We start from the raw sequence: 23156 nt of genomic DNA, 5'->3' as shown, positions 1-23156 counted from the left end.
CGATTTGTCTGTTGCATCACTTTTAGTACGCTGTTTCAATACCAAGCAAAAATACACTTTAATTATAATGAAAGGACGATTTTTTTTCTGGTCCATAGTGAACGCCGACGCTTTAGTTGTATGAAATGTGTTCTCGATACTTTATTTGCTTAGTAGATCTACTAAGGTAACGGCTAAAAATTTCGCTAAATAATATCAAAAAATTATATTGATTTTGATATTATCGCCAGAAAAAAAATTGCCCAAAAATATATCATCACCAAAAAATATCTATACATATATCGATATATCGATGATATTTCGACATCCCTACTTCTGGCACATGGCTTTGTTTTGCTGAGTTAGCGCGCCTAAATATTTATCGTTGAAATTAACCAACTACTATTTAAATTTATGCTATGTTGGCGCCAATAAAACACTTGTTGGGCAACTACCGCATTGTCCTCGCCAGCGGTTCTCCCCGTCGGAAGGAACTAGTGCAAATGGTGGTAATTATACACAATAACAGCTGAGATTGTTACGTGGTCTGCTAAATAAAAGCAAATTAAAATAAAACAATTTAAACGAAATTGTTGTGATTTAGGGTCTCAATGCAGAACTGTGTCCCTCCACATTCAAGGAGGATCTCAACCCGGCGGACTTTAAGGATTTCACGGACTTTATAGAGGCAACAGCATTGGGCAAGGCGGATGAGGTGTTCAGCCGCTTGAGCACCGCTGGCGATGACAAGAAACTGATTGTGATAGCTGCAGATACGATGGTCACATTGGGAAATGAGATTTACGGCAAGCCAGTGGATTCCGCCGATGCAGTTCGCATGTTGACCAAGTGAGTTGCCATCTCTTGGAGAAGAACAGCACACTAAAGTTAACCTTCTGCAGTCTCTCCGGTAAATGCAATCGCGTCTTTACGGGCGTTGTGCTTAAGCACGCAAACGGCGTGCGTCAATTTACGGATACCGCCGACGTTTACTTTGGCCAGCTGACAGCGGAGCAAATCCAAAGCTACGTGGACAGCGGTGATCCACTGTGAGTAGCTGGACATATTCTAACCATTATCCTGCTCATCTTTGCTCTCTTCCTCTGCAGCGACAAGGCGGGAGCCTATGGAGTACGAGGACCCGGAGGCGCGATGATTCCTCGCATCGATGGCGACTTTTACGCTGTGATGGGTCTGCCTCTGCATCGTCTATGCTGCGAACTAAACAAGCTCTTTCTAGAGGATCTTAAATAGCCATTAAAGTGAATAACGGCCAATATTTCTTGTCAGTCGCGCGCTTATCACAATCCGAACATTTCTAATCTGTTGGCGACTTCGCTTCAACGTCAGAGGCTACACCTAAAGTGCTGCTAGTCTGTGCTGATAACGCAGTCTATTTGTATTTGTATTTGTTTGTTTTTGTTTGCCTACAGACTAAGTCAAGAAAACAAATTAAAAAATTGGTCAATAGAAGTCAAATAGCTGTATCGTTTTCAGAAAATTAAGAAAAAAAATAATGCAACTGAATTTAAATGTATTTTGACCGCCTTCTTATTGATTTTTATTATTTTATATATATTTAATTTTTATTGCAAAGAGTAAATATATACTAATAAGTATATGCATGTTTATTATACAAAATAAATTAAACAAATGCAAATACGTATTTATATTGGTTTCGATTTGTTTTTTAATATTTCTGTAATTTTAAAATATCTTAATCATCTCAATTGAACTCTTTTTTGTAATCTTTTTTAATTTTTTTATTTATAAAAAATTTTAAATTTTTACTGTTAGCTTTAATTTTTTGAATTTATATGGTCTTGCTAGCATTATTAGTTAAGTTACAAGAGTTCAAAACCACAAATTAACTGCATAGTACTTTGGCTTTTGACGCATCCAAACACAGCTCATGAAATCATATAAGAAGTAACGTACAATTTCCAAAGATAAGACGAATATATAAAGCAACTGGCCGTAATAAATTCATAAGTATATATATAAATATATATGTATAAACATATGTACACTATTAATTTTTATAAAAATCAACAGTGCAAACAGCTGGCATTTAGTTGACAATCAACAACGTCGAGAAGCGTATCAAAAATGACGGACAAACAACAAGGAAATCAGGAGGTGAAGCAATCACAGGGATATCAACTGTGGGGTGGACGCTTCACTGAAAAGCCCAACGGTGCGATGATGGAGCTGAACAATAGTTTGCTCCACGATGCCCGTCTCTATGCGGACGATTTGGATGCGAGCAAAGCCTACGCCGAGGCACTCCACCGGGCAGGTCATCTCAAGGACGCCGAGTGTGATAAGCTGGTTAAGAGTCTGGAGCTGATACGCTACGATTGGATCGAGAGTCTCGTCAAGTTTCTACCCAGCGATGAGGATGTCCACACGGTCAATGAACGTCTACTTGTTGAGATTACCGGAGAATTGGGAAAGCGCCTCCACACAGGACGTAGTCGCAATGATCAGGTTGTCACCGACATGAAACTCTGGCTACGCAAGGCCATCCGTGAGACTTTGGGCCGGCTGCGTCTGCTTATCAAGTCCATGGCCGAGCAAGCGGAGACGCATTTGGGCGTCCTCATGCCGGGATACACGCATCTGCAGCGTGCTCAGCCCGTGCAATTCTCCCACTGGCTGCTCTCCCATGCCTTTGCCCTGCGCGAGGATTGCATGCGTCTCGGCGAGCTTCGTGATCGGTCCAATGTCTTACCTTTGGGTAGTGGTGCTCTTGCTGGAAATCCCTTGGGCATTGATCGACTGTGGCTGGCTGAACGTCTGGGATTTTCTGCAGTTACTGGGAATAGCATGCACGCAGTGGGAGATCGAGATTTTGTGGGTGAGTTAACGACTAAGGTTAATACAATAATTTTTTGTTGTTAAAAATGTGGTAAATCAAAGCCATTCAATTTGTGAAAAAGGCGTTAGCATAGATATGACAGCATAAGAATTTAATGGACTCAGATCTGCAATAAACGAAATTTTTCAAAGATTTTATACGAAATTTTTAACCGCGTTCGTTGCATTCGAATTATTTTCAAAATAGTAGTACGAACCATTTTAATATCAAAATCAATCGATTTCCTTGCTCTTAATATCAAATTAAGTACTTTTCAAATTGATAAATAAATTTATTCATTAAAATAATAAAAAAAAATTTGAGTAATTCCGTAAATTTTATTTATTAATAAAAAATTTGTTTTATAACTTTTAGTTGAAATAAAAATTAAAACTGATTTATAATACGAAAGATATGAATTTAGATTTATGGCAGACTTCGTAGTAGATAGGAAATTGAAATCTTTAGTTTAATGCACGCTACCGTAGCATATTTATTTCATACGGTCTAGGATTAACACAAGTCTCACTACAAAATTTCAAAAATTATCTATTTGTAGTTGACTTTATCTATTGCTGTTCTATGATCAGCCTGCATCTGTCGCGCCTGGCCGAGGATCTCATCATCTACAGCACCAAGGAGTTTGATTTTATCCGATTGGCAGACCCATATGTTAGTGGCAGTAGTTTGATGCCACAGAAGAGGAATCCAGATAGCTTGGAATTGATACGTGGCATCTCCGGACTAATCACGTCCAATCTGACGGGCATTATGATGACCATTAAAGGTACCCCGTCTTCCTACAACAAGGATCTGCAATTCGATAAGCAATATTGCTTCCAAGCCTTCGACAAACTGTCACAGAGTCTCAACGTCGCAGTTGGTGTAATACAAACGATGACAGTGCAACGTCATCAATTGGAATCAGCTCTGAGCTCAGATTTGTTGGCCACTGATTGGGTGAGTAGATGCAACCATATAACCTTAAGAACTTTAATTTTCCTATTGTTCAGAAAAATTTGCGTCTTTAAAGTTGTGTTTCAACTGAGAAATTTATTTTAGCTTAATTGTTAAATAGTAAATTATTTTAATCACCGAAAGGGCATCTGATTTGAGCTTATTTTAAAAATAAATTTCATGAATGTTTAGTTTTGTTAATCTCAGAGCAATAAAGGTAAAAATAAAGAATATCATAATAATATATACACATTGTGAGACAATATTGTTTAAATAATTGCAACAATCTATTACAATCGCTCGACTTTGATCTACGGATCAAAATACACTTATTGGTTACATTTACCTAGCACGCTATTTTAAAAACAAAACATATAAAAAAAACATAAATTGCATGCAAGATTTCGCAAATTTTCTGATTTGATTTGTAATGTTTTGGGACTTTGGTTTTAAATATAATTGTTTTTGCACAAGCATGCATTTAAAGCATGCTGAATAAAACCAAATCAAACAGTAAATTCATTTGATATTTTTGTAACTTTTATATTTTTTTGGATAAATCGTTAATGCATTTTTGAATGAAAGTAGGCTTGAGTATTTTTATTGGTATATTAATTGGTTTGCCAAAATTTAAAAATAAATTTATTTTTCTGTTGTGCTTTTAGGCCTATTATCTGGTGAAGAAGGGTGTGCCTTTCCGGAGGCGCATCATCACATTGGACTCGTCGTTACAATGGCAGAACAGCGAGGCGTGGACATCACAGAGTTGCCACTGGGTGAACTGCAGCAGATTTGTAAAGCATTTGGCTCTGACATTGCCAGCGTGGCGGACTATGCGGTAAATTTGCAGAAATATGATGTAATTGGAGGCACCTCCACGGCGAGCATTATGGAACAATTGCGACTACTTAAGAAACTGGACAAGGAGTTGATCCAGCAATCTTAGTTTAGGGACTGGCCCCGCTTTTATTTTTATTTGAATTTTGTTTCAAGTATAGTTAACAAATGATATATTTTTATTAAAGTGTGATTATTGTAAATTGTTTAATTGACGCTGGGACTCTGTGGTGTGTAGGTGTAAGGCTCGTGTGTTCCCACTTCACCATTGCTCTCCAATTGTTGGTAGCCGCTCATGGCCGAGTTGGCAGGCAGACCCATCTTTCCACCCGAGATGAGTACTCCAAGGCTCTGTTGCAGCTGCCAGCGACGTGCCTCGCGTATCGACTTGTTGCGACGCAATGTCTTGGCCAACATGAAGGCACAGAGAACACCAAGCAGCTGCACAAAGGCTACGGTTGTTGCTCCGGTGGCAATCAGCATTGCACTCTGCGACATGATGAAGTTCATCTTGCGGAAACATCCGTATTCATAGGGCTGCAGGCAATCGTTGTACTCGTTATCACCGTTGGGATAGGGATCGGCCAGGTTCGCGCAGCACGACAATGGCACCACGACGTCATCGGCCTCCATATGGGTCTCGTTCTTGTTATACGAATAGTACTCCCTCCAATCATCAGGTTCGACCACTCCACAGCAGCCCAGCTGAAAGCAAATTTATTTCAAAACACAACTATTTAAAATATATTTCAATTTGGTTGAAATTGATTTGAAATATTAAAACTAAATATTAATTTTCAAAGATTTTTAAAATTTGAAAATATTACAAAAATATAATATACCCTTTTTTGAACGCATTTAATGACCACATATATGCATCATTTTAAAATATAAACAGATTAGTTTTTAAAATTATACCAGCTCTACAAGAAACCCTGAAGATTTTTACATTCATAAGCTCTACAATGTTCTCGACCTATATAGTCTTGGTAGTTGCATCAAGATCGAAAAACGAACAAAGTAGTATTTCCATAAATTTGTGAAACAAGGAAAATCAGCACTGGCGCCATCTAGTGCTAGTAGCTTGAGTGTTTTTTCTTTCTTTTACACATCAGTCTTAATATGTTAATATCTGTATATTTTGTGTATTTCAATGTTAGGTAGTACCTAATAAGTACAGAGTATCTCGTAGTCGAGCAGACTTGTTTTCATTATCGTACTTACACCAGATTGCATAAAGTCAACTGCTGCTTCGACATTGGTGTCGGTCTCGTAGTCAGCCAGTGCCTGGTTCATGGTGCGCATCAGCATGTCACGGACCTGGGACTGCATCACAAAGGCGGCGATGGCCGCCGACACTTCCAAGATAAAGACAAGGAAGAGGCAGACGCCATACTGCAGAAAATATATCAACATAGTTAAAATTTCAATATTAGTTTCAGATGACTCTCCTACTCACCAAATTGATGAGCATAACACTCTCCTTGACAGCTCCATAGGCTCCGAGAGTTGCCACAGCGATGAGAATGAAGCCAATGGCAATTAGGAGAGAAGGTGGTGACGAGAAGTGTCCATCGATGAAGAGACTGAAGTCACCGAAGATCGTCTGGATGGTTGTGCCAACCATGATCAGAAGTATGGCCGTTAGCTGTGAATTGAGAAGGAAAACAATAGCAAATAAAATATAAAACATTTCACAAATACAGTTAGCAATCGCGTGCCAAGTCACAAATGGATTCGACATTTATTCTCGCATCGATGGGGTCGTTTGTGGATGATGTTACAGTGACAGATTGTTATTACATTGTTTGTCGTGCTGCACGTGGGATTATGTAAAATGACTATACCGATTCTTTATTAAGTTCTTTAGCATGGATCCAGAATTATTTTCAAATCTAGAACCAGAAGATATTTACTATTTTTATTTCTGATATATTGTCAGCCAAAATTCTTTTTAATTATTTACTTATGTACGTGCACGTACTTGTGAAAATATGTTTCGAATAGAGCGAAAATGTAATTTATTTTAGTTATTGTTGAAACTTGCTTGAATTAAATTCAAATGTTGTACATAATTGTGGAATTGCGTTTTTATCTCCAATGCCTTTACATAATTTTTAAGTAATAATAAAATATTTTTAATATATGATTTGAATATTAAAATAAATCATTTTAAAGATGGAAATTCGTTGGAAATCTCTGAAAAACTTTTGTTTAAAATTCCTTTATTCTGAAATTCAATTTATCATTGTTCATTACCTTTCGAAACTCAAATTAACTTATAGTATAAGTAAGATTATTAGCTTTATATTAGTAATTGTAAATAGATAATTACAAAAATAGAAATATCAGGCCAACTGATAAGTAATGGCCTTAAAGCTAAATTCCATAGTTAAGAGAACCTTGTTTAAGCTCCCCTAACATATTGTAAGTAAAAGCCCCCATTTTTCTTTAAAAATTTTCTCTTTATACTTTGGACACGAAATAAAGAGGGCTTTTATAATTTTTACTATTATGACTCGATATACGTTTTAAAATAAAAACATTTAACAGAGTGTGGCAGGTGTTTTTACGACTTGAGTAAATGATTGCGTCAGATCGATATTTGAGAGCAATACACTTCAGAGGAGAATACGAGTGTTAAACTCAGGTTGGGGGTACTCAAGTTGTAGGTGCTCTCAAATAGTGTCATTTATCTTATCAGAGTTTCTTCGATAAACTCATGAGGGGCAGCAAATAATTTAAGCGTATATAACTTTTAAGCGAAACTAAATTTGTAAAATTAAAGATAATTAAGGCGACTAGTAAAATATTAATTCATGCCACAAACTGAAATTTTAACAAACATGTTAGTATCATAATTAAGTTGTCATGTGTTGATATCTATGTTTTATGATTGATTTTTTGCTGGCCTGAGAATCTGCGTCATCACAAAGGTTTGTTATCATCGTTTTTCGTGAAATTCAACTCAAGTGTCTTTCATATCGAGAAAATATTATTTATAAAAAAAAGAAAAACAAACAGACATTTGACCCGATCTCTTTAACAATTCTCTTTAGCTCTTTTTGTACAATTGAGCAAATTCTCAGACGTGTTTTATGATTCACAAACACTACAAAGCAATTGCTCAATCGCTGATAAGAACAAAAAAGCGCGTTTTTATCAGTGCTTTGATATATATTTTTTTCGCGTTCAGACTAAATATCAAAATGGCGTCGATTTTTAATAAATGAATCATGAAAGGTGAGTGTTAAATGAATAAAATTTGTAAGACTTACCGCAAACATAAAGCTCACTACGATGAGCATATATTTAGCACAACGCATTCCGGAGTTCAATTCCAACTCCCGATTCGCCATTTTGCTGGTGTTGTTGTTAATCGTTTGTTTTCTGCTGTTAACTGCAATTTGTCAATGTGATTTATATATTATAGTTTTTAGGTTTTTTTTGTTCACTATTTTACTACCCACAAAACGTACTTTAACTTTTCGTAGCTACACGTAGACTGAGCGGGCCCAGAACGGGAACGTTGCCAGTTGCAATTGCAATCGGTTCTCGGCTCTCGGCCAAATTGCCTTGCCTGTTCTCCCACACACTAATTGTCTCTGTGTTCTCTACTCTCTTTTAGTTGCTTATCAGCCAGTTGTTCACTGTTTTTGTTTTCTCTAAAAGTTGTAGATAAAAGTCAGCGATAAGATAAAAGCCTAATCCATTACATTTTGCAATAAAATGTGAAATTCTCTGAACAAAATATAAAATCTCTTTCATTTAATTTCTTCTGTTTAGCTACTTTTTAGTTAAAAACTCAACTGCGTTTCAAGTGCAAGGTCATTTGGCTGTGGGTGGTGCGGTGCTATCGATTATTTATTAACTTAAATGAGTCAACAGAAATCGAGCTCATCGATTTTTTAATAAGGCCCTTCACCCTTTTGAATAGTTTGAATTATTCATTAGATTTCGTCATATTTGGTAAATGTTTGCTTTAAAAAGACACTACTACTACTTTTGCTAATTTCGGAGAGTAAGCAAGCAAATGTCTAAAATAATTGGCTTTTCGTCGGGCTCACTATAAATAAAGATACCTAATGTATAACATTATCAGAGATACCGATTTGTGTTCCAGCTATTAATTTCTACCAAGTTTTATATTGTATACTTTTTGGCACCAGAAAAATCTATTATAAATACATGATCATTATTAATCGAAATCATTTTATTTCAAATTTACTTTACACAATTTTTGTATTAATTATTCAAAATAATCTTTGATTACGTAAAAAATATATTTATCAACTGCATTAAAAAAATAAGACAATTAACTTGATTATACAATTTAATTGTTGTAAGTTATAATATTAAAATGTTATATTATTAATCGTTTACAATATCTCTTTGTTTGAATGTAATGTTTGTAGGTAAGCATTTTGTAAGCGACTATTTGCTTATAAATTTAAAACGAAATTTACATAGCATACCATGAACTGCGAAGAACTATAAGAGACTTTAACATGACTCATACAAATTGATTTCTTTGATAATCCCTATCTTTTTTAATACTTTCCAAACAAAAACATCAGGAATTCGACGCAAATGCAATGATTGTAAATTTCTTTGTTAACAAGTCGATTAGATTGGACTTTTCTGTTGCTATTGTTAAGTTTATTAACTTAGGTGCGAGTGCAATAGAAAAAATTAATAGCTGTGGAATCAAATAAGTGCAGGTTAATATATATATATCAGCTAGATTGTATTTATTCATAAAATTACTAAAATTATACAAATATTTTAATAATTTATCAGCATAAAGGTACAACAAATATTTCTTAATAATAAACCCAAATTACATGGAATGAATTTCACAAGCATTTTCGATACGTCTGTATCAAGGCGGAACTTCAGTTACATGAAGCCCGTGATGCCATTGCGAATTTTAATCTCACGCGCAATGTAACAGGCAAATATAACGCCAAAGAACTGAAAAGTAAATCCAGGTTCAATAATCAAAGTGATTAATCAATTGAAAGAACAGTTAACTCACTTGTAAGATAGCGATGACAATACCGGCAGCTCCTAGACTCACTGCATGATCAGCAATATATTTGGAGAATCCATCCAGACACCCTACGTTCTTGCGGTTCATGTTGTTGATGTCATTATTACAAGAGAAGGTGCCCACAGTGCCAACAGGAATTGTACAACAGGACAAAGGCAAATCACCATTCGGATATAAAACCTTATTCCAATCTGTGTAGTTGCCAACGCCACAACAGATGAAATCACGCTGCACTTTATCCCACAATGTAGTAGTTGCATCCTGTTTGGTGCTATCGTATTGCTTCATCGATTCGAACAAAGTTGAATTAATCATATTATAGGCATCGTTACGCAGAACATATCCACTGATACCCGCCGCCAGTTCCAGTATAAAGATGATGAATAACAAAACCGAAAAGCTCAGGATCAGGCAATAGTTCTCCTTCAACGCTCCCCAACAGCCAAAGAACGTTATCACAATAATAAACGCTCCGATGACAATCAGGAATGTTGGGATTGAAAAGAATTTGCCAGTTAAAAATATGTCATAGCCAGTATATACGGAACCAACGCCAGCACCAACTGCTATTAAAATAATGCCGGTGATCTGTAAGGAAATATTAAATAAATAAATAATAGTTAGACAAAAATAATAAATGACAAGATTGCGTTTCCAAATTGTCTTAATTAGTTCTATTGGTATTATTTATTTCTGTTCAAATTAATCTTTGTCTACACTCAAGCCATAACAATAAAGAGTCTATTGCTGAGTGTATGTTAAAATGAAAAATTTTGCTGCAAAGAAAGCTTTTTACGCTTATAGCAATAAATTAGAAATAATATAGCTAATTTTGTAATGTTTTAAAAATATAATTTTGTGAAAATGTATTACATTTTAAACATGATCGAAACACAGAAATTTATTGTTTGTTTTTTCAAGTGTTTAGTGTTAAGAATGTGCGAATATATCAAAATTGAACAGAGTGTACATCATAGTCGAGATCTTTTTTTTTCATTACCAGCTTCTCTACATATACCTATTAACCATCTGTCATCTATTTGGACACCTGCATTTTGACATTTGCTATATCTATTTCTATTAACGTACGCAAAATTTTGTCTATCTTATCTTCACGAATTAAAAAGATAGTTGACAAATTAGGCAGTGGACTTTCAGCCAAACAAACGAGCATTTCATGATGACTCAACAATGTATTCTAAATATGTTACACGGCGATAGGGTACTCACCAAAAAGATCAGATTAAATCCAAATAGCGTGTACTTTACAGCGTTTGCGCTGCCCGTTAGAATCGACATGTTGTATTTTTATCTTCTAGAAATCTGAAAAAATTGTCACAATGAAATAATTGTCGTTATTATTAATTGTACAAGTGCGCATACTCAGACTTATTTCTATATACCTGGTTTACAGCGATATTTTAGCACAACCGTCACGAATTAAATTCAGATTGTTAATAAATGGCGCAGAAGACTGTCTAAAGAACCCAAAGTCAACATTTATTGTATTGTTTCTAATCACGAAATAATATTTTGTTGTCTTATCGGCAAATGATATGGCAAACACTTTGCTTAAGCCAAATTTGGTCAGCTCCCAAGTACCTGTCGTTGTTTGTGTTGGGTCCCCAATTTCAGACAAGATAAACTCGGTTTGGCCTCGATAAGATAACAACTCCCGGTTGGAACTCTCCAATTTACAGCATAAACAGTGCAAATATTATTATATCGATGATTTTGTATGCTTTTTATTTACTATATATTATTTTTACTTATAAAAAGCAAAAGTGCCACAAAATTACGGTTACGCCACCGACTACTTGTAGCAGACACTATAATGAGTTCAAAGAAAATCAATAATACTTACAAATATTGGAGTTAAGAATAAGGGGAATAAAAATGGCACTGATATAGTTTACTCTATAAGAAAAATAAATGCTATTCTGATAACTTTATTTGTTTGAGAGAGGTTGGCCGACTTTTATATGTCTCTCTTTTATAATCTTATCTACACTGAGCTTTCTTTATAAATATTTTATTACATTAAGAGTGGGTTAATTTGAACTCAAGCTTTTGGTTGTATTGCTTAGCTTGTAAATGAAATTGTATTTCTTAACCTTGTACCACATTCAGATAGAAAGTTCGAGGGTGTCACTCTGTTTTATCGCACACCTGTTTCACATCAATATTATAGATTACTTTATTTGTTAGCAATTTTATAACTGTTTGGTTTAGGTCAAATTTTCTTATTACCGTTTGTCTGGCCAAGTTGTGACTCATGTCGGCCACAAAGTATGCATCATTAATGAAAATTAGATACTAAATTTACTTAAAAATTGAGTTGATTATCTATATTTCTATTTCACATGCCAGGTAATACCGTTTACATTTTAATTTATTTATTTGCTACCATTGCATTCTGTACTGTAGAAGCGTAATAATATTTCACTCTGAGAGACATCGGCAATAGTTGTGCTCTCTATTTTACTCGTATCTAGAACTTACTTCTCACCTGGTGAACAGCTCGATAAACGGGCGTTGGTTACGACGGTTGGACGACAACTGAGGTGGCCCCTTTAGTGGCCCGTTCATTCTACAAATCACATTGACGTGCGCCGTTTTTTTATCAACACCTATACATACATATGTACATATATACATTCACAGTCACAATGCTGACAAATTATAGCTATACCTTCATACAAATGTTGTGCATTAAATATATGTAGTAGTCCGTAGTGGCGAAAAGATAAAAAAGGTGGCACTTGGTGAAATTATAACTGGATCATTAACATGTTAGAATATACGCCGATTTAAATAGTTAAAGTTATACGACTTTATTATACTCTGTATAAGTATGTGAGTAAAAGTCATCTTTGTTCACTTAATGGACGCTTGCCTTAGATTTGCGAAAACTCATTTGCTCAGATTAATTAAATTCAAAGAAAATATTTTAGACTTAACATTGTTATTTACTTGAATTATGCACACAAAAAGTCTATATTTAAATTTTGAAATATAGCTGAATTAAACTTCTTTAAAATTAAGTCAATCCTTTTATAGGCTGTCTAGCTGTTTAAATAATAAAAATGCTTTTAAAATTTTCTTTTATAATAAGTTAAAAACTACTTTCTGTATCATTCTGAAAATATTTATTTTTTTTATTAAAAAATAATACATTGAAATGTAGCATTGATAAACTAGAAACACATGCCAATATAGTGCAAAATTTTTGTATAAACGGAAGTGGTTTCGCATATGCAAATTACAAAACTTAACGCTATTAAAGAATATATATGAGTATCATTTGTTATTTTAATATTTATATGAATTTGTTTAATGTGTGTAAACATAAAGGACAATTATGGTTCAACAAAATGTTGGTAAGTACGAGTATGTGTATAGAGTTTATCGGATGTGGCATAATTTAATACTTGCATTTTGAGTTTATGCCAAAATGTGTTAAGGAATCAATTAGTGAAGTTAAATACACGTATATCGTATGTATGACTGCTGAAGGAACTGCTTTTGAAAATCGCCTTGATAAATGCACGCATAAACTGTTAGTGGGAATTAGTATACATTTTTTGTTCATACGCCAATACAAGTAATTACATTGAAATTTTTGTAAATGCGTGAAAAATTTCAAAAATTACCAGATTTATACAGATAAAGTTGGCTTCGTAAAAGCGACTTAAAAGTAAGCACGCCATTAAATAAGTAGATATATTAGTTAGTCTATTATTTATTATAGTTTTAGTAGTTCGTTGCTTCGTTCATAGGTTCCCTCTCTCTATCTCTTTTTTTATCGGTCTCGTTTAACTATTTCCTATCCTTGCCATGGCGGTCGCGTTGATGCTTTGTAGCCGCAATTGTCGTTGTGGTCAGACTGTGCATATGATGCTGAGGCTGCTGTCCTCCATGGTTCTTGCTGCCACTGCTGCTATGGTGATGGTGCTGATGATGATGATGATGCCCATTCAGTGTGCTTTTACCGTGTCTGCAGAAAGATAAAACAATAGATTTCATTAGAATTTCTAATGGTATTAGCTGTATAATTTGTTTTAATATGCTTTGCTACTTGTTTTTATTCATGTACAAATTCCTCTTTATAGAGTATATCAAATATGCTACTTCCACTACGTAGTTCCAGTTGCTAAAGTACCGCTTTTAGTGTTCTGGTACAATAAGAAAAAATAGAGTAGAGCGAGCGATGTTGATGTTTATTTCTTTTGCAGTTCATATCCAATTGCATTGATGAAAATTTTGTTCTTTTGTGTGTCTATTTTTTGTGTATTTATCAGCAACATGTTCATAGTCAGTTTATAGAAACGATACTAAAGTCTAGTAGGGAGAGTGCTACTAAAGTTAGAATAGAATACATGGAACTTCATGTTTCCATTTTAGCGGGTTAATTATTTTAAGAGTCATGCAATTATTTGTTGAAAACAATAAGGATTAATATTAAATATATTAACAAAGTATCTAAAATTTCTACAAATGTTAAAAACTAATTCAAGTTAAATGTTCATGTGCCTAAATTTGAAGAAACCTGGATTTTTAATGGAAAAATGTATAAAATATATCAAATCGAAGTTATTGCTTGAATTGTCGGTTGATTTTATAATCTGTATCTTACATTTTCGTCTTGTATAATTTGAAATTTAATATTTATTTTCAATTTTAAAATTTGTTTTTTCAAATTTAATAAAATATTTATTTATTTTTATTACGTTTATTCCGAATTCGATTTGATACTTGTTTAGAAAAAATATAGAAGATAATTTGAAAAGTCAGAGATTAGTTTTAAGTTGGTTTTTTGGAAAAGTTAGTCTACCATTCTACATTTCAGTTAGCTTCTAAATATTCTTAATGCACCCACAACATGCTTCCAGGTTTTGCTTAAGTAAAAATGTTTCAAAATTTTGAAATTTGGCTTACGCTGTCAAAAGTAAAAACAGAACCATTTTCATTCATTGTATGTGTTTTTTGTGTGCATTCCCATTTGAGTGTGTGCTCCAAGTGAAAAACAAACTCTCTTCTCTCTCTCCCTCTCTCCCTTTCTTTGTCTTGCCCGCTCTCAATCTCAATCAGTTTTTAATTGTATTAGTAGTTGGGAGGGAACTCGGGTTAGAAAACGGCCGATTGCCGGCTGCAATTCTTCTAGTTGTTTTCGAGAATTTAATTGGTTTTTGTTTTGTTTTAATATTTCGTGTTGATTGCGTGCTTCGTTTGACATTTCGCGTGCATTGAGGTAGTCAAATTAAGAAAAATACCCAAAATATAAATAGTAAAAGTAGGAAAATTGGTTGGAGTGCATAGGAGTGAGTATTTGAACGTGAGAGAAAACTTTGACTGTGACTGTGACGAGATCCAGTTGCGCTTATCCATGTGCGACTTTGCTATTTGGTTTGCTGTCCATCGCTGACTATGAACATGTGCAGATGCCAAAGGGCTGATGCGTCGAGACGCTGCTGCGCACCTGACGCATGCGCAAACGTTTTGGCCAACTGCCCAAGCGACTTGTCAAGGCGCCAGCTGCCCCATTTCCCATACCGGAAGCTGTGACACCACCACCACGTCCACTGCTGCCAAAGAGCTGGGCATGTTCGTTGCTCAAATTGTGCTGATATGGACGCAGCTTGGAGGCCGTCAATGTGGCCGGCGTTGCATACAACAAATAATTGTCATAAACGTGGCTAACGCTCGAATTGCGTTTGGCTGGCAAATACGGCAGAAAGGCGAAACTTGAGCTGGTCGACTGCGTGCACTTAAGCGAAGGTTTCCTCGGCTGAGACATTGCCTTGCAGCGCAGTGTCGACTGATTCGAGTAGCTCGGTGCCACGGGAATCATTTCCAGCTTTATGCGATGCTCGTAGGCGGCAGTGGGCGTGGATGTGGCACGTTCCCTTTGTATCGGCACGGGAATGAGACTCTGTTTACGTTTGCGTCGAGGCGGAGGCAGCGGAGGCGTTGACGTACACGTTATGGCCGCCTCATCAATGCTCGCATAGTCTGCATCCTCGGCGGTTTGTGTATTGGCTAAATTCGTTACGTATACGTACGTCAGTTCGTTGTGCGCTGTTGTTGTTGGTGTTGCTGATGTTGCTTTGTGCGTTGTTGTGCCTTTTGTTGTCATTGCTGTTTTAGCCCCTGTTGTGGACTTTCTGTGTGCCGATGTTGCTGTGTCATGATTGCTGCTGCGACTGCTTTTACTCGACTTGTGAACCGCTGCTGTTGGTGTTGTTGTTGTTGTTGTTGTTGTTGTCTGTTCACTGTGTCTCGAGCGACTGGAGTGACCTGTGTATGGAATTCAATGAGTTTGCAATTTGTTTTCAAGTTTTGGTTATTATTGAGTTAGAACAACCAATTGGACTGACTTTGCTACGACTGTTAACTGTGTTTAGACCAACTGTTTTCTTGCGTGTGTGTGTGTGTGTGGGGTGTAAATTTGTAAAGTGTTTATAACTGGCAATGAAATTATTTAAATATTTTTTAAATTCCTTTTTATAGAAAGTGATATTTAATAAATGATTTCATCTTTATTCACATATTATATGCTATGGATATTTCAGTATTATAGAGAGATTAAAATAAGAGTAAAAGTCCCTTTATAAGAATGAAAACTTTATTTTACAGAAGTTTATTAAAGGAAACGTTGACTGTAATTATTATGTCTAATATTTCTGATCTAACAAATTGTCTACAAATTCTGTTAGTCGATCAATGATATTTGATTTATATTTTAAGCTTCTTAATTTATAGTTTCATTCCCAGTTCTGCGGTGTAAAGAAAAAAGTGCTTAGTGCCGTGGGCAACAGCCTTGATGTTTGATGCTTGGTCAACCTCATCAAGATATGATCTATTGCCTGATCTGCTTTTTTGGTGGGGCTTAGTTTTGATATGAATACTGAGTGTATTTGTGGTACTTGTGGCTAGCTAACCTAAAACGTTTGCGCAGTTTAAGCGGCTGTGTGGCACCCAAAATGAGCATGCCCAAAACAAACAAGTCTGCAATAGATATACACAATGTGTATTACACATACAAAGTAGATTCGAATACGGTAAGAGATTATGACAAAGCCACACGGTTGCCACATGAGGAAAATAACTAATAAACAAGAAATAAAGGTTGTCTTCGGCACGCCGGAGTGTGATACCCTTGCAGCGCTCTGTAATCAATTTTGGTGTAATCATCCCAATAGAAGCTATTTGATTTAATAGTCCAATTTGAAACAAATTTGATCGGGATGTATAAGAAGATTATAAATTTACAATCTGTGCGATTCGTTAAGATATATTTAAAAATAACAGCCCTTTTCATACTAAAGGGACCACCGATTGTTCCAATGTCCGGCTCCGCATATGACCTGCCTGCAGTAAAAATACGGATCTGTCCCGAGTTTTATGAAGATAGCTTCAATCCAATACTCAACTCGCCATTCTGCTCAAGAATATACAAACTCTTCGAATGGTGTGTATTATTTTGTATTATTTTCTTTTGGTACAAATGTACCAACTGTGGCAACCGTGGACGAAGCAATTCCTTCCGATCTGCAGTTAAATATCTGACTTACCACGCGAGCGTGTGAGTTCTTCTCGGTGCTTCTCACTGCCGCGAGAGCGTTCACGCTCGGTCGTGCGGTGAGAGCTCGTGCGTGGTCGACTCTCTTCGCTGACACGCGATGAGCGCAACAGTCGAATGCCTCCAGATGAGGAGACAGCAACTGAGCCAGAGTTATGTTTGCCCGAGTGTTCGCTGCTGTGCTCCTTCTCTCTGTGCCGGCTGTGGTGATGAGAGCGTTTGCTCTCTGGTGCAGCGTTCGTGCTGCTGCGTGGTTTGCTGCTCTGCCTCGACGAACGCTGCTCGGTTACATCGTGACGAGTCTTCTCTCGCTTCGGTGTGCGCATGCGCATTCGTTCAACTCGTTGCTTTGTCATTTGATCATCGGAGGAGCCGCCTCCCTGGGTCATTGATTCACGCGAACTCGAACGAGAACGATCTCGGGGACAGCACTCAATGGATGACTGCGATGAGCTGCGTGCTCGGGTCGGTGAAGGCGTCGATTGTCGTGAGTTTCGACGTGCCTCCGAGGCAAAAGTGCCACGTGCCACGCTCAATGCTTTGACATCGCCATTGTAGGCCTTCTCGTTGATGGTGGCCAACGGTTTGGCGTTGCGTCGTTGCAGCGAGCAGGAACGACGTCGCTGATCCTTGAAGGCAGCTTCATCGGAGAGTGCCTGATGGAATGGGAAGTTTACAAATTAAACTAGGTAAGTCACTGTTCCGTATTTTTCCAGAGGTTTTTTTCTTCCAATATATGGATTAAAAACATTTTCTGGACTAACTGCATATTTTTGTAAAATTGATTTAGTCTTAGTTTACATCCCTTCATACCTTCAATGTTTGATCAGCGTTGCGTGTCATCTCGCTAAGAATCTGTGCATCGCGTTGCAAATCCGTCTTGCGCTCATAGCTACCCGGCGATGGTGATTTTACACGGAATGTGGTGGTCAACTCGTTGGCAATGTTCTCATAGCAGTGCTCATCATCCTCCGGGTGTTCGTTACTTTCATCGTTGCCCTGTGGGCTGTGCCTAAGCAAATCGGGTCGATCGTTTAACAGCTGCCACTTTGTTGTCGTTGTTGTTGTTGCTGTTGTTGTTGCTGTTGCTTCCTCTTCGTTGTGGCTTAATTTGCTGCGTGTGGGCAGCGTGCGTCGTGGATTGGGCGTTGATAGCAACTTGGGGGATTGCTGAGGCGTCGGAGAGTGCTGTACTCCGAAATAGGAGAGCTCGTGCTCACGCAACTTGCGAGCACCGCGTGCCTCCTTGACAATCTTCAGGGACTCGTTGCCAGACTCGTCTCCATTGTCCTGAGTGAGTTGTGGCTGCGTTACCGGCTGTGGTTGCACAAGGAGTGTCCTAGGTTTGGCCACAGGCACCAGTTGACCAATGCGTAGAGTAGGTGGCGTCGGTTTGGGCTTCTGCAATCTTGGAGCATGTAAAGCAATATTCATGACATTGGACTTGGGCAGATCTGCAATTAGGAAGGGGAAATAAAAGGTTGTTAAGTCAAATATTCGGAGTGGAGGAAGCTGCCTGGACCCTAGACTAAGTAAACTCCTCTACCTGAACACAGCACGGGACTCACTCTAGTGGGATTAAACGAGGATTACCTGCACGCTTCAGCGTTTGCTCATGCGCCTCGATCTTCCAGATGGTACGCTTGGCCTTCAGGCGACTCCAACTCCTTGAATATTCGCTGCCCTTGAGCACCACATCCTCCGGCGAGGAGCTGCACTGAGTGCCACCGCCACTATCGCTGTTGTTGTTGTTGTTCTCTCGAAAATAGCGCTTAACCTCCTCATCGGCACTGTCCTCCTCCTGTTCTGCGGCATCGTAGAGTCGCCGCAGCTGTGTCAACTGTTGACTCACCGGAACTTGGGTATTGCCCAACAACTTAAGACGTGGCGGTGCCAATGGAGATCGTGGCAGAGAATCACATAAAGCACTGCCGAATAAATCACTGCTGGTTATCGATGTAGTCGATGTACGACGGGAGCTCTCCTCCTGGTAGCTATGGGAACGCAACATGGGCGTTGGGATCACAATTGTGGGCTGTATCAGAGCGGACTCGATTGAAGCTATGCTCAGGCGACGCATGGCCTCATCGAATTCGCTGGCCGAGCGCATTGTTTTCATGATCAGAGACGTGGACTTGAGGCCTTCGTCGAGAATGCGCTGATGGGCACGCAAGTCCTGCAGCACCAGCTCCTGCGCACTGCTGCGACGACGACCTGAAGGACCTGTGATGGGGAAATGTGCGAAAAATGTTTGTTGGTGGTTGTTTTGTTGTGGTTTTTTTTATGACTTGGCTTGGATTAGTTGCAGTGCTGGGATAAATTCATTAAGATTGCATTTGTATTTAATTAGTTTTTTGATAGTTAACATCATGAATTTAACAATTGTTTACATTTTTCTTTTCAACATTTACAATTTTTTTTAGTTATATTGTTTTGTTACAAGGATTTTATTGAAAACTTGACACACGTTGGGCGCCAAGCGCAAGAGGCCTGCTTATGAATACTGAAAAAGATGCATATGCCAACATTAAACTTATTTATACTGAAATTTATTTGTTATTTAGCTTAAACTTGTATTACAGTCAGTAAAAATTTTAATAATTTGTAATTACTCTGGTATTAATAAAAAATTCATTGATGAACGCCAAATAAATAATAATATCCACATTTCAAATGAGATTTAAATATTATCAAATAAAATGTATTTAGTTGAATTTTTAAAAATCACAATAAGAGTTAAATCTATGCAGTTAAGTTAATAATGTTGTTGGCTCAAATTTTAGCTTTTACTTTATTTGAGCGATATTATATCGTAGTTTTATTGTTAAGTCATGAAGTTAAAAGTTTAAATTCAGAGAAATTTCATATATATTGATCCCAATACTGGTTAACGGCTTAAAGGTTGATTTTTATTGGTTAGAAAGTGAGTATGTTCACAGTTAGAGGTTTGCATTTGGCTTAATGACGAGCGAGTAGAAGCGGCAACTTGGACATGCATTAAGAATTCAAGTTTTGAGTACATCGAGACTTGACGCTAATTGAGAGACAAGTAAAGGAGTTTACTACTAAACCGCAAAAGAAATACAACAACAAATCAAGACAAAATACAAGACAAGATACTAAAATAATTACGAGCTACAGGCACAATCAGCTAAAATAGTTCATTTGTTTCTTTCTTTCAGTTTTCAAAAATACCAACCTGTTTCTGGCCACTCCTCGGCTCCGAGGCTCACATTGATCTTCGTGGAGTATCCATTGCCAGCAGGCGATGGCTGTTGTTGCTGTTGTAGTTGTTGTTTATCAAATTGCCGCTGCTCCACAATGCGCACACGTTCAGCCACCGATTTGGTGGTTATTGGTGAGTCCCCAGTGGCTATTGTTGATTTCCAGGTTGGAAGAGATACAGAAATAGCGAAGTCGATGAGTAAATCTTGTTTAATGAACTATAATTATCGAGCTCGTTAGAATTTTATAACTGTATAAAACTCTAATCTTTTTTTTGGACTGCCAGTAAAAAATATTTGTTTAACTGACCAATTGATATGGTCAACTTTCAGGTTAGCTAAGAAGCCAATTAAAAATTGAGTAATTGATAAAATTAATTTGATAAGTAACTTATTTAATACAGTTATGTGGCAAGTGTGTCACAACACATCTGTGATCTGTTTAATTTTCTACCCATTTGAATTCTGGAACTACTCACCACTCTCCCGACTTAGAGGACTGCTTTCCCGATCACTTTTGATCGGAGCTGGCACGCTCCAGAGCACATCGGCACTCTCAATATTCTCGCCCAGATGATAAGGTTTTGGCTTAATGGGTTTATTCTTCAATATGCCGCGTATATTGGCCAGTTCGTCGGTTTCATTATCCGTTGTGTCCACTCCGCTGGTGGAAGTATAACTATGCCTGGACGCCGAGTTAGTCGACTCCAGCAAACTGTAGCGAGGCTCCAATATTGGTTTTGGTGTCGTGGTAATAATCGTAACTTGTGTGCCCGCCACAGGCTGTGTAATTAGTTCCGGTGGCTCCATTAACGTGGCCCGATACGCCACCGTGCTGGATGCAATGGTTTTGCTGCGTACAGTTGGATCATCCCCAAAATGAGTGACATTACTGGTGGAACTGGTGCTCGTGCTGGAGCTGCTGCTGCTCACACTTGCCGACTTCACCAGACTCTGCAGTGGACCACTGGCGGTGCGGCGACGTCGTCGAAAGTTCTGTGTAGGTGGCGGTTTTCCATCAGTTTCCACAATATTAACACGCCCGGACTCGGCGGCAAAGTGAACCTCCGTTTTGCAGAATTCCACACGCTTCTGTGCACTGCTGCGATGCAATTGACTGGAGCTGTGGTTCCCATTCACGGGCTCACCATTTACATGCACCTGCGAAAACAGGAGACATAATTAATAAATTGATTTTCAACACAAATTCAAACAACAACAAAACATAGCAATTGTTTTGCTTCGAGTCGAAGCGCTGATCACAAGTAATTTATAACCCTGCTTGCAGCAATTACAAAACTGAGATTTTATATTGTTATAGATGTTGTTTAAGCCAGAATTTGGCTGCCTATCGATCTAAAATTGGTGAAGAGACAAAAATATTTTGTACTAGCTATTTTTTCGATTATAACTCGATGTTTTAATGGTAATTGAACGACTTTAGTTGAGTTTGATTTCATATTCAAGCATTAATTGACAAAAATAATAAATCATGACAAATATAATAATATAATCTTAAAACCTATGTAATTATTTTTTAAATATAAAATATAGAGGAAACCAGCTTAAAACTCATGTTTGACACTTATTCTAAAACGTCTTGCTGAAGTTATCGAAATTCTCCTTATTTGACAATTCTCTTTTCTAGTCTCTTCTTCTTTTTCTCTCTTCACTTACCTGCGATGTTTTGCGTATATCGCGCCAAGTTTCTTCCACGGCAATGGAATGTCGTTTGCTGAGCTCGGCTTCGTTGGGACTGTCCGGTGAACTCGGCTGCTGTCGGCCAAAGTGTATAATGGTGGAACCAGGTCCATTTGCAGACGCAGCTGTTCGCTCTGTGGGCGACCAATTGCCCAATTGCTCGCCGGAGCGACCTAAGCCACTGTCTGTGGATGCATCCACGCGAAATATGCTGCGATTCTCGGGTGGCGACATCTTCTCAAAGCCGTAGGACTTACGGCGCAAGTGCCACTCACTGGAACTGGTGTCCTTGGGTCGCTGACGCGTCTCCAGGCTGTGCGTATTGTGGACTGCACGAAAGGCGGATGGTGGTGCGAGTGGTGCAGGTGCTGCAGGTGATGGCTCAGGGGCCTGCAAGACCTCAACCACAGCGGGCTTGGTGGTGGCTTGGTGGACCAGAAAGTCCTCCTTGTAGAGGCTCTCGTCGGACAGTTTCTTAAGCTTGCCACGTATTTCTTGCAGGGATTCGGCTGTGAGGAACGTGCTCCGCTTGGCCACCTGCGGCTTGACAGAGACTGTGGCTGGTATGTTGGGGTTCAGTATGTTGTCCAGGGCTGCCAGATCGACGTGATTGTTGCGCATGGCCGTATTGAGGCGACGCCCGTTCTCCAGTTCGGCACGAATGCGGGCCACACTCACCGAGCTGCTGGGCAAATCCAATGGCCGTGGACGAGGCCTAGTCGTCACCTTATGGTAGTCCTGTGATTGAAAGGAGCGTCGCAGTTTACTGACTCGTCGCCAATCGCCACACGGCTCTTCTTCCTCCTCCTGCAGCTGCCAATCGTTGCTGAGATCATCCGTGGATATCGAACGTGAGCGTTGCAGGCTGCCCTGCAATGTGGTTGGCAAGGGTGGTGCATACACGGATTGGGACACCTGCTGGCGACGCTGATGGCGAGCACTGAGCCTGCAAGTGTTTTTGGC

The 23156-nt window shown here is 38.1% G+C and overlaps 5 protein-coding genes across 7 annotated transcripts in view; 2 read left to right on the top strand and 3 right to left on the bottom strand.

The window, feature by feature from the left end:
- Positions 1–310: 310 nt before the first annotated feature.
- On the top strand, positions 311–1516 carry LOC117780553 (dTTP/UTP pyrophosphatase). The gene is made up of 4 exons (XM_034617120.1): positions 311–488; positions 584–828; positions 882–1028; positions 1089–1516. Exons 1-4 carry the CDS (start codon positions 399–401, stop codon positions 1231–1233), a joined length of 627 nt encoding a protein of 208 aa, XP_034473011.1. The 5' UTR covers positions 311–398; the 3' UTR covers positions 1234–1516.
- A 547-nt stretch (positions 1517–2063) lies between these two features.
- LOC117780119 (argininosuccinate lyase) lies at positions 2064–4807 on the top strand. The gene is given in 4 exon segments (XM_034616528.1): positions 2064–2839; positions 3399–3799; positions 4462–4495; positions 4498–4807. Coding segments are annotated over 4 exon segments (1431 nt in total). The 5' UTR covers positions 2064–2088; the 3' UTR covers positions 4743–4807.
- On the bottom strand, positions 4725–8131 carry LOC117780120 (23 kDa integral membrane protein). Its single transcript, XM_034616529.1, has 5 exons — positions 8113–8131; positions 7912–8033; positions 6093–6281; positions 5858–6028; positions 4725–5338 (listed from the first exon to the last, which is right to left on the bottom strand). Exons 2-5 carry the CDS (start codon positions 7990–7992, stop codon positions 4841–4843), a joined length of 939 nt encoding a protein of 312 aa, XP_034472420.1. The 5' UTR covers positions 7993–8033; positions 8113–8131; the 3' UTR covers positions 4725–4840.
- A 1236-nt stretch (positions 8132–9367) lies between these two features.
- On the bottom strand, positions 9368–12284 carry LOC117781610 (CD63 antigen). Of its 3 annotated transcripts, none has more exons than XM_034618394.1 (4): positions 12189–12284; positions 10917–11009; positions 9672–10274; positions 9368–9607 (listed from the first exon to the last, which is right to left on the bottom strand). In XM_034618394.1, exons 2-4 carry the CDS (start codon positions 10983–10985, stop codon positions 9533–9535), a joined length of 747 nt encoding a protein of 248 aa, XP_034474285.1. In that variant the 5' UTR covers positions 10986–11009; positions 12189–12284; the 3' UTR covers positions 9368–9532. The 3 variants fall into 3 exon arrangements, with proteins under 3 accessions (XP_034474285.1, XP_034474286.1, XP_034474283.1); XM_034618395.1 differs by having other exon boundaries at positions 12196–12270; XM_034618392.1 differs by lacking the exon at positions 12189–12284 and adding an exon at positions 11090–11170.
- A 2384-nt stretch (positions 12285–14668) lies between these two features.
- Positions 14669–23156, bottom strand: part of LOC117779818 (serine-rich adhesin for platelets) — a 41638-nt gene continuing 33150 nt past the window's right edge. Inside the window, exons 5-11 of the mRNA XM_034616140.1 lie at positions 22170–23139; positions 20972–21653; positions 20468–20641; positions 18862–19491; positions 18082–18722; positions 17261–17924; positions 14669–15983 (exon numbers count right to left, since the gene is read on the bottom strand). Coding sequence (XP_034472031.1) covers positions 15112–15983; positions 17261–17924; positions 18082–18722; positions 18862–19491; positions 20468–20641; positions 20972–21653; positions 22170–23139 — 4633 coding nt within the window. The 3' untranslated portion in view covers positions 14669–15111. The remainder of the gene's footprint in view (positions 15984–17260; positions 17925–18081; positions 18723–18861; positions 19492–20467; positions 20642–20971; positions 21654–22169; positions 23140–23156) is intronic.

Source organism: Drosophila innubila (genome assembly GCF_004354385.1).
Source record: "Drosophila innubila isolate TH190305 chromosome 2L unlocalized genomic scaffold, UK_Dinn_1.0 4_B_2L, whole genome shotgun sequence".
Taxonomy (NCBI): Eukaryota; Metazoa; Arthropoda; class Insecta; order Diptera; family Drosophilidae; genus Drosophila; species Drosophila innubila.
Note: the sequence above shows the minus strand (reverse complement) of the source record. Positions and strands in the feature narration are given on the sequence as shown.

What these genes read in the sequence shown, in the direction of transcription:
- LOC117780553 (XM_034617120.1), top strand. Translation starts at nt 399, where the DNA reads ATGTTGGCGCCAATAAAACACTTGTTGGGCAACTACCGCATTGTCCTC. An exon ending in AGGAACTAGTGCAAATGGTG is followed by an intron (nt 489 to 583) that starts GTAATTATACAC and finishes GTTGTGATTTAG; the next exon opens with GGTCTCAATGCAGAACTGTG. An exon ending in GCAGTTCGCATGTTGACCAA is followed by an intron (nt 829 to 881) that starts GTGAGTTGCCAT and finishes AACCTTCTGCAG; the next exon opens with TCTCTCCGGTAAATGCAATC.
- LOC117780120 (XM_034616529.1), bottom strand. Translation starts at nt 7,992, where the DNA reads ATGGCGAATCGGGAGTTGGAATTGAACTCCGGAATGCGTTGTGCTAAA. An exon ending in TAGTGAGCTTTATGTTTGCG is followed by an intron (nt 6,282 to 7,911) that starts GTAAGTCTTACA and finishes CTCAATTCACAG; the next exon opens with CTAACGGCCATACTTCTGAT. An exon ending in TTGACTTTATGCAATCTGGT is followed by an intron (nt 5,339 to 5,857) that starts GTAAGTACGATA and finishes ATTTGCTTTCAG; the next exon opens with CTGGGCTGCTGTGGAGTGGT.
- LOC117781610 (XM_034618394.1), bottom strand. Translation starts at nt 10,985, where the DNA reads ATGTCGATTCTAACGGGCAGCGCAAACGCTGTAAAGTACACGCTATTT. An exon ending in GATTTAATCTGATCTTTTTG is followed by an intron (nt 10,275 to 10,916) that starts GTGAGTACCCTA and finishes ATTTCCTTACAG; the next exon opens with ATCACCGGCATTATTTTAAT. An exon ending in TTGTCATCGCTATCTTACAA is followed by an intron (nt 9,608 to 9,671) that starts GTGAGTTAACTG and finishes TTTACTTTTCAG; the next exon opens with TTCTTTGGCGTTATATTTGC.